Source organism: Stigmatopora argus, chromosome 7 (genome assembly GCF_051989625.1).
Source record: "Stigmatopora argus isolate UIUO_Sarg chromosome 7, RoL_Sarg_1.0, whole genome shotgun sequence".
NCBI classification, from domain to species: domain Eukaryota; kingdom Metazoa; phylum Chordata; class Actinopteri; order Syngnathiformes; family Syngnathidae; genus Stigmatopora; species Stigmatopora argus.
This window is the reverse complement of record NC_135393.1, coordinates 8,656,750-8,667,070: the sequence shown is the minus strand read 5'-3', so window position 1 is coordinate 8,667,070 and position 10,321 is coordinate 8,656,750. Positions and strand designations below refer to the sequence as shown.

The window sequence follows — 10,321 nt, the reverse complement described above, 5'->3', positions numbered from 1 at the left end:
CAGTTTGTACTGAGAAGAGGCAAAATATGCACTTATGTCACATTATTTATACAATACTAACGTTTAAGTTTAACTCTTTCTACTTATTTCAATTTTGCCACCTGTCCCTTTTAAATGAATGTAAATCCACACCATTGACTCACCATAATCCTTCTTGCAATATTTCTTCATGTTGATTTTTAGTTTGCCTTTTGATGCTTTGCAGTAAGAGTCACAGTCTGCAAGCAGAAGATGGGAAAAAATATACAATTAGCAAAAATGGTGATTCATGATTAACAACTACACCCACCTCTAGTATTTGTAATTTGGAGAATAACACTCCCACCTGAGTTTTATATTTCAACTTTAAATGAAATTGGAAATACCTGGCTAAAACTATCGAAATAAAAATGAAAAAAAAAATGTTAAAAGAGGTAATATAAGAAAATTATGCTCAAATATTAGTGTGAGATTTATTTAGGAATTAGAAATACACATTTGTAGTCAGTTGCACTGGCAGGTTAGAACATTAAACAATCCTAGACCTGTAAGATCATTTACCTAGTCAACATTGCAGTCTCTTTACTTTTAAAAAAAAGTCTATTCATTAATATTTCAACATGAAAAATAATAGGATTGAGTGTTAAGTATATTTTCTGCATGTCCTTAATTACTTTAGAAAATGATTGTGGGCATCAGTGGATGGAGAAATACCAGGATTTCTTATAAAACGGTTAAAAATGTAAAAAAAAAAAAATCGAAAATATTTATTTTGAAGTTCATTTAAAGCATGAGGATTTTTTATTTTTTTTTATTTTTTTTTTACAGTTTTACCATATACATTTTTGCCTGAAACGTCCCTGAAAATTAATCCGCCTTTCAACAATGTCACGAAAAAGGTTTAACACAACATGTATCATTGTTACAAATATATTCTTGCTTGCAATCGTTTTTGCCATACCTCCATAATTAAATGCAAGTGTTTGTGGCTGCACAGAAATAAAATGCCCCCAGTCTCTCTTGTATAGGCCTGACGGTCCCATTAGCAGGTCTGCAGCGTTATAAATTACCAGCCTATAGCCACTTATTCCCTGTCAAAGCCTGGGAATCATTCAGCCCAGTGAGGACCACCCTTCCGCCACCCACATCATCCTCCGCCCCATCACCTCCCTCCAAATCTCACCTCGCTTGTCACCTCCCAAAAAAAATGTCGCCCTGGGATCAAGGCCCACCGATGGGCCATGTCAAACGTTTGCATTCATTGCGGCGTAGACATTGGGAGAAAGAGCACTCGGGGCGGGAGGGCAGCTATTCCAGGGAGTGGAGGCAGGGGGTGGTATGAAAGGGGTCATAACCATACAAAGGGAGGTCAGGAAGGGAAAATTAGCCATCCATGAAGAAGAGTTAGGAGCAGAAGACACTTTTTTAGGGGGGGTTCTGTGTCCACTCTGAACAAATGAATACCTCATGCAGACACAGCCATCACCCAAATGACTCTAAAACAATTAGTTTTATGAGGATCAAAGTCTTAAAGTGGAGAAGAACTTGCCAATGCAGGAAACAGAGAGTCACACAGTAGGGTGAAAATTTCACCAAGTTAGAAAAAATTATGGTTTGTACTTTGTAGCTTAAAATTGTGCTATTCACATTGCAGACAAGTCAATAATAATAATAAAAAATTGGATCTGATGAAGGCCAAAACACCTGCTTGTATATGACACATTTGCATACTTAAAAACAAGTAACTTTGAGGTTTGTTTCATGCAAAATTCATTGTCTAGCATTTCTGTAATGCGCTCAGCTAACTACTAACTGATAACGATTAATTGATCTGAATCGGTTGCTTCAGCACAATTGAATAGAAATTGTTCATAATGAAAAACATTGATACATGTTGTCATATTTTCGATATGCTGTTATTTTTATCAATGGTTTTCGTTAAAATTTCTGAAATGTTTCAGAAATGTGTACATAATATACAGGATATTGTATCAAATTGAATGAGATGATTTGAGATATTGTAAGGGGAGTTTTGAGCTTCAGTGTTGGAGGATAAAAATCAGACTTGTAATTGCAAGTTCCCTTATTGAATTTGTCATCTGGTAGGGTGGCAATGAGGTGGTATCATTTGTAGGGAGAGAAAAACATTTTAAACTGATTCACACCAAAATGTAGTAATACAACAGGAAGTGTATGTTTCATCAATCCTGTTTCCTATGTCCAATAGGTTTATGAGCCTAAGGAATACTTTTCCACCTGTTCACATTGCTGGTTTCAGTACACCAAAGTGAAATACCATTTCCCCTGTGCTGGATTATCTTCCATTCACTTACATTCCGCTCCAACAATAATGTATCCTAAACGCAACTCAACAAATCAATTTTTCTGTAAACTAGATCCAATTTCCTCTTTTTGTGGCGAGTACAGCTTGAGTAAAATGAAGTTTTAGCAGAGGAAAGTGCTGCAAGTGCTGGATGCAGTGCATACGCTTTAATATGTACAAACTTCATTGTTGGGGGAGCAGATCTTTGCTCCGTTCCTTCACCCCTTTTCATGGCCGTTTTCAATAAGGTTGCCAAGGAAACACCAGAAGGAGAAAAAAATGCACCCCCTTACCTCCACAAAAGGAAAGAATAAGATAGGGAGGGTGATTTTATATAGTAGAAGATAGAGCAAGAGTAAAGTTTGTCATGAGACTACATCACTACGACGATGGTGTAATGGGATAGTGACAAATTAAATGGGTTGTATATGAGCTAGCACTGATTAGCATCAAAAAGATTCGAATCTGGAGCTTTGGTAAGGAAGCTTTGTTTTCTCATGACCCCCCTTGAAAAGCATCATGATACTTCCCTTTGATAGCCTTTCCGTCCCTATTAGTGTACCCCTGTGACATCGCGCTGGCTGTGAGGAGCCCCGAGACCTTCATTTAGGTCCCGGCAGTCCCCTACCGGGAGGACAAATGTTGCCTTTGTGTGAATGTTACAGATAAAGGGAAGTGGAAGTAGCGCTGAGCTAAAAATGTGGCGAGGTAGTTACGACGCTTCTTTGTTTTCAGGTTGCAAGTATCTAAATCATACCTGGACCTCTGCCCTTAACCATAACATCACTGTGAAGTTCAGAATTAACATAGAATATTTAAATTGGGAGAGGAATTTATGGTTTCCGATTCAAATAGCAAACATGAAGTAACATTATAGAATATAACGATTAGGTTTGACAGATGATGCCATGCTGTTGCTCCAATTTAGTTGTGCAGCAAAATGAAAATATTAATCAATAAAGTGAGGGGGGAAGTAGTAATCCCTTTCTAGCAGCAATTATATACCCACAAAAAGTGTTTTTCTAATTCTGAGCAAAACAAGCAAAAAAGACAAAGGGAGTACGTTTGTGGCTGTATTCATCTAGCTGTCAAATAGGCTACATAATTTTTCACGATGGATGAGTAAACAAATGTTATCCATTCACTAAGACACAGGAACTACTAGTCCATAATTTTACCCTGTGACAAAATATGTAAATATTCCTTTTAAATTTGACCCGCCCCAGACAAAAGTATTGTTTACAAGCCTGCCAAATTTGAAAACATAATTTTTTGGGTTACAATGTTAGTTATTATCTTGATGCTCCCTTTTGCCTTTTCTAAAGAGTTTTATCTGAGTTGAGCTATGTTTCAGAAGAAAGTGTGGAAATTATCTTCGAAATTTGCACCCAACAGTGCATCCATTCACACCTGGTATTAGAACAAGTCTGCACATGTATCTATACGCATGGATTTCACATTCTTGCTCTGTGGAAACATACAGTAATATAAAAAAAGTTTGTTCTTCAATGAAATCTTCATTTATAATTTCTGGGTGTTTGTATCAGTGACTTTGTTTTAATGTTTCCATTATGAAATATGCAAAACAAAATTACAAAAATTTGGACATTTTGTTCATTTGAATCCTTGGCTGTCACTTATTAGCACTATTTAATTATAAATCAAAATTGGCGTCAAGCTTTGAACCTCCTAAAAAGATGTTTGCTATTATGAGATACTATTTAAAGACATTTAAGATGGTTGAGTGGATATTTTGTTCTCTTAAATTCCCAAGCGAAGATGTGGGGACCTCAAAACAGATTTCAAATGACATGAATGAAAAGATTGTTCAACACCACGGGAAGGCTATAAAAGCTGTCTTCATTATTTCAGCTGTCATTTTTCCCTATGAGGAGCGCAATGAGAAATGGAAAAACACAATTCTTAGTTAGGCCAAAAGTGGCTGCTCTGCTGTTTACTGATGCAAAAATATCCATAGTCAGTTAGATTATATGTATATATTAATGTAATAATTGTACACAATTGAATAACATTGTTATTAGGAGGGTTTCGAAAGAGAACAGCATCACTGTTGTTGTCAGAGCACCTCTAAAAAGTCTCATGTTGTGCCGCTATTGATAAATCGTAGATGAATTACTACTCTGTGTTTGTTTCAGTTAACAAATAAAAAAATATTTACTGCATTGATTAATCAGCCCCCCGCCTCTGCGCTCAGTGATGAAAAAGTAATGATTCCGTTGCCAACATTCCTGAATTCTGTGGAGAGGAGTTCTTCATTCCGAGCCTTTAAAGTTGTTTTTCCCGTAAATTGATACAATAACATTGTTTTCTTATTCAAACACTATGGTCTCACCAACAATTGTGTTTTGTGGTTCTCATTATACTTCTCACAGTGGAAACTAACAGCTGAAATAGCTTTTTGTAGCCTACCCATAAACCGCGTTGTTGAACTAAGTGAAATACTGCAAACAATTGCAGTCAAACTTGTCCATATTTATTTGGACTACTGGTATTTACAAAGTGCAAAGAAATTAGCTTGAGGCAGAAGTGATATATAAAAAACAAATTGCAAACTATCCACATGAAATGGACTTTGTAATGGGGTCTAGTTATTAAAGTACCTTTATGTGTAAAGAGGCGAAGAACCCGCCATTGTTTTGGCAGACAACAGCACAGTATATAAGTGTATCTCATGTGCATATTAAGTAGGGAGATGCATATTAAGTTGACTCGGTGTTGTGAATGGAGAAGGTGTGACCGAGAGCCCAGGAGGAGGCCTTTCTCTCCTCAGCACACTGAGGCGGAAAACAAAGTGTGGCAAACAAAGCGTGTCATTAGATTAGGGAGCCCAATGTTCTCTGCGCTGAGCTCCTCTGCTTTGGACCGTTTACACAGAATTTGGATCGTATCCCCATAACACGAGAGGGAGTATAGCGAGAAAAAAAGAAAGTGGATTGTAACACCTATTTTAAATTAATGGTACACGCTGATTTGGTTGCTAAAGAATCATGGGCTAATATATTTTTTAATGTTTTAGTATTTTTCTAAAATCATTTGATTTCATTTAGAAATATTCATATTTTCAAATTGTTTTTTATACTACTTTTTTATTAGTATGAGAATTGATTTTTTTTACCAAATTGAATCCTTTAATAACCAATCAAATAATGTTACTTTATTTAATTATTGATGTTTTTCTTTATTATGCATCACAATTCCTGTTTGTACAAACTAGCACAAATTTAACCAACTTTCTCAAACAACTTTTGCAAATACACAACTTTGGACCTGCAGCTCAGGCATCTAATTAAACATCAGCTTTGCCATCTTCCCACATTCAAACAGAAAATTTTAGGAGGGCCGCTCCATAATTCCACGACAGCATTAGATGATCTCTACCAACATGCTCCAAAGTCATTAAAAATTTCTTGTGGGCGATACATAACACACTTTTTAATGAAAGATCCCGAGCAAAAGTGGACACTCTTGAGTGTTTGCTACCGGCAACATTGAGCGGATGTTATTTTCTTATGATAAAAAATAAATAAATCTGTCAGATTCATCATTTTATTCACTGATGCTTAGACTGACCGGTGCGGACACTCCAAATGTGATTTTCCAAAATCTCGCTTGCCCTTTTTTTATCATCAGCAGTCAACTTTTCTTACATACTGTACATTGTTTTTTTTCCCAAACACAAAGGTGTTAAGAATTCTTTCCAACAATTTCTAAGGTGCATAGTGTCATGACAAATAGGGCCCCCATTAAACCATATTCCCGCTCAGCACAGCATGCACACACGTGCACGCATGCCATGTCAAAGACAAAGCGTGAAACAGACAGAGATGGAGGGGGGTTGGGGGGGGGGGGGGGGCATTTTGAGGAAGGAGGCGAGAAAGAGAAGCGGTGAAGGGTTTGAGACAGAAGTGTGAAGGGTGTTGGGCATTGACTATGCTGTCAGTCAAAGCTGTCCTTGAGAATGTTTGGGGCCAACAACACACTATGGGCTCTTCCAGTTGCGTGCATGCCATGGCTATGTGGATTTGCTCCTATCAGCATTATTGGTATTTGCCCACTCCTTGTTTGTGTTCTGCATCAATCGTTTTTGTAAAACTACACTAAGAGATATTATTTGAGTATAAAATGATTTTAAAATGTCGTCAATCATTTTCAGTTGAAAAATGTTGGTTAAATATCTTCCCAAGGATATCAAAATACGGAAAAACATTTGGATTTTCAGAAAATGCCTGATCAAAGTTGGTTAATGCTGAAAGAAAAGACCACTATTTTGCTCAAGAACTTACTAAAATAAAGTATACTGCCTGTTTTTTTAATTTAAAATGTATCTGATTTAAAAAAAAAATGCAAGTCTTATGCTGTTTTTTAAGATATATGTACAAAATGTAATCAACAGCTCTAAAAACTTGGATTTTTTTTTTTTTTTTTAAATTCAATTAGAAATACATAATTTGCTTGTCTCCAATGAAAAAGCATGCTTAAAACGAACTTATGCCAAATTGCTAATACTATGTTAATACTAATGTTATTATTCTAGTTAAAAAATGAAAAATGTGTTATCCATCCCTTTAATAAAAACAAATATATGTTCAAAGTTATGTGCAAAAATCTTATTTGGAAATATTGAAAAAGGGGTAGTAAATAGCATATCACGGACCATCAATTGACAGCTATTTAGTCTCCAAAAATGTTATTAAAAAATAATGCAAGAAGAAAAAGAGTAATCTAATAAGTAAATTACTAAACTATAGGTAAAGAGAACATTTTAGGAACATGCAAATACCATGAAAAACATAGCAAATATTCTTTTCAACGGAAAAAGTAAATAAAAAAAATCATGCTTTTCATTGGAAAATGTTGTTCAGAGATTTAAGGGCAATAGGCTGGTTTTAAAGATCATGCAGATTAATAAATTTATTCAAGGATAATATTTTTAGAAGACTTTAAAACCTAAAAATTATAGGCCCACAGCAGAAAAAAAAAGCTATCGTTATTGTTGTATCGGGAATCAGCGAGACAACAGCTAATGTTGATGCTGACAAAAATTTCAACTAATGCTAGAAGTTGCTAAGTCGAGGTCATTGGAACTGTTGCATAACATCAAACAACTATATTTTCTAGCTTGGAGGAGTATTCCAGTCAATAGTTTAGAGGAGATGTGTGCCTACCTGAGGGCTCTTCTGTACTGCTGGCTGGTGTTGTAGGCGGTGTAACTGGAATCTCTGCTCCACAGGAACACACACACAAAGTCAGAGTAAATAAGAAGTCAAAAATGTTGTGCAAAAGTCGGCTAGGTGGATGAAGAAAACCAACATTTATCTTTTTAGAGGAACAGTTTATAGAGAGAATCTCAAATGTCAGATTTATGATATTGTTGTGATTTTTTTTCTTACTTCAAGGCTTCTTATGAATAATCATTTATATTTAGTGTATTCTAATTTACTATAGTTACCAACATCTAGAGGAAAAACAAAGGCTTTATTGAAGGGTTTCTGTATTCAAACCCTTATTTTCGACCACCGGAAGATAAAATAAAATCTAAATATAAATCAAAACATTTAAAACAAAAATCTAATTATATTTTATATTTGCAGAACCAGGCAAAACGAATTATAATCATAGACAAATTGTGCTTTTTATTCAATTAAACAAGTGCCTTGTGATTGATTGGCAACTAGTTCAAAGTGCACACTACTTTCTGCCCATAGTTAGCTAAGAAAGGTAGGCTCCAGCAACTCTGGTGAGGATAATGAATCATTTTATACATGTGCTTTTGTGATTGATTCAACTTGATCTTTTTCTGCTTTTACGGCAGCCTTAATATACACTTTAATCATGGAAGATTTTGAATTAGTCTTCTTACTTGCTGTGATCGTTTTCTTTTTTTTAAATCTTAATCAATACCCCCTCTTGGAAAAAAAAGTCTAACTAATAAAAAGCAAGAAAAAACAAAACAAAATAAAAAAATCCTCAACAATCTCACTCTAAAACCTATTACAACCTTGTTGGTGTAGGGTCAAGGTTACCCCCAAACCATAGCTGTGCATTTTCCATCTCAGAAATAGCGATGGCCTTCATCATTAGCATTTTGGACATTTCATTGTTAATGTGTAATTGATACCATGATAATCCTTTCCTTGCCTTCACCATAACAACCCTCAATTGCTGTTTGTTTACTACCTTTAATTTTATGTTTAGTTCTACTGATTTGGTATCAGGCCACCATCTATTTGGCTTAGAAAAGTCATATTTTATTCAATGATTACATATTACTTGGGTTAATTGAACTTTAAATTGGGTGGACCAAGTGGGAATGATTTTCTATACGCCATCTGCTTTATTCCCTGATGCGTCCTGTGGTGGTCTTACATTTAATTCCCACCCCTGACTTTTGCACTTCGAAGCTGACAGTAAGTTGAACCAAGCGTGAAACGCAGGCTTCTTATCTGCAAATGATCATGATGCTGGAGAGGATAGTTACAGGAATAAAAAGAGCAGTGTGAAACCGCAGCCATCAAAGACGCAAAAGAGTAGCAGCTGTGCATAGGTGAACACACGAGTAGCAACTGCTAGATTTTTTTTTTAATCGGTCATGAATGTGGTGATTCATCTTGTAGTTGTTTCAACATATGGAGGCCTTCTTGTCTTACTATATTGAAGTTATGTGTATAGATTTAGTGTATGTGCAGATGTGCTCTTTTAAACAAGAGTTTTCTGTTGGTCACCTACTATTTTGTGTGCGAATAATTGCAAGAAATGTAAAATATTCAATATATAATGATTTCTGATGCAACTTCAGTGTCATGGTGTAGTAAAAGTACAAGTAAATGCAATATTAATTTTATCAAAAGTCTATAGTAAACTTCATACCTTTGAATTTCCTGGAGAAAACAAAATAAAGTTTAATATTTGATGTTAAAAAATTGTGATATTGGAGAGAAATTTCAAATGGAATGATTAATCATAATTATGAGTTGAGTCCCTATGAATTGTATGGAATGGCCACGAAGCTATTTCTTCGAATAAGAAATTAAATATGTTGTCAGCAAAAAAATATTACTGAAATATATGTACATATAGATACAAAAGATGTTATTTTGAGAACAATCTTCATTTCATGAGAATGCGGCTGATAATATTCTCACCAAATATAATTGGTCCATCTGATTTTCTTTAATATCCAATATTGTCTGTGGGGGAAGGGTTCGGTGGGTTTGCAGTGTATTAGTATTTAGTATGTTTTATACATATTTTTCCCTAATATAATCACTTTATTGCCAAAACTGTAAACCTCTTCTTTTTTTTAAAATTGAAATCGAACAACATTTTACTCCAACGTAGATTTACATCCCAATGTGGTAGAAAGATCAGAAATGTGTACCCTGAAGGGTGTATCAGTTATCTGTAGCAAACCTTACATTCTAATCCATGTTTTGTTCTGTGCTGCTCCCTACAAAAGGAAGGCCTCTTTAACAGAAATAGATGAGGCAAAAAAAGACTGGTTCCACGTACTTATGCAGGGGGCAATGGGCGAGCGGCTCTGCTGGAAGCCTTTAGAGCAGCGGTTGCACGTGATACCGGTCACGCCGTCTTTACATGGACATTGTCCTGTGGTTTGGTTACAGGTTTTGCCGGCGGCACCCACGGGATGGCAATCGCATGCTGCGAGGGACACAGAAAGAAAAGTAGAGCCATGGTGAGTGGTCGCACACACAAGCACACATGTGGGAGATCACATAATAAGAAAGTGAACTTGGGTGATGCCAGTGTGGAAAGAGAGAGCGACAGGTGGAGGTGTGCTCGCAGCAGAAAGATGCACTCAATTAATGCAAAATAAAACTGCAGTCACTTTCCTAAGTTTAGGAAAAAATTGTTAAAGTTTTTTTCACCATAGCTATGGCAGAAACCTTATGTACATCAGATAGCTTCACAATTGTAAGAGGTACTGATAAATTTCGTCAATTAATGTGTCAGAGGTACTGATATCATATCGTCAATTAA

At 35.7% G+C, this 10,321-nt stretch overlaps 2 protein-coding genes across 2 annotated transcripts in view; one reads left to right on the top strand and one right to left on the bottom strand.

Moving 5' to 3' along the window:
• pik3r5 (phosphoinositide-3-kinase, regulatory subunit 5) overlaps positions 1–10,321 on the top strand; it is a 60,333-nt gene that overhangs the window by 4,545 nt on the left and 45,467 nt on the right. The window contains exon 2 of the mRNA XM_077605176.1: positions 9,946–10,016. The gene's annotated coding sequence lies outside the window, so the exon portion shown is untranslated. The remainder of the gene's footprint in view (positions 1–9,945; positions 10,017–10,321) is intronic.
• Positions 1–10,321, bottom strand: part of ntn1a (netrin 1a) — a 40,875-nt gene that overhangs the window by 3,664 nt on the left and 26,890 nt on the right. Inside the window, exons 3-5 of the mRNA XM_077605177.1 lie at positions 9,833–9,982; positions 7,489–7,542; positions 144–218 (exon numbers count right to left, since the gene is read on the bottom strand). Coding sequence (XP_077461303.1) covers positions 144–218; positions 7,489–7,542; positions 9,833–9,982 — 279 coding nt within the window. The remainder of the gene's footprint in view (positions 1–143; positions 219–7,488; positions 7,543–9,832; positions 9,983–10,321) is intronic.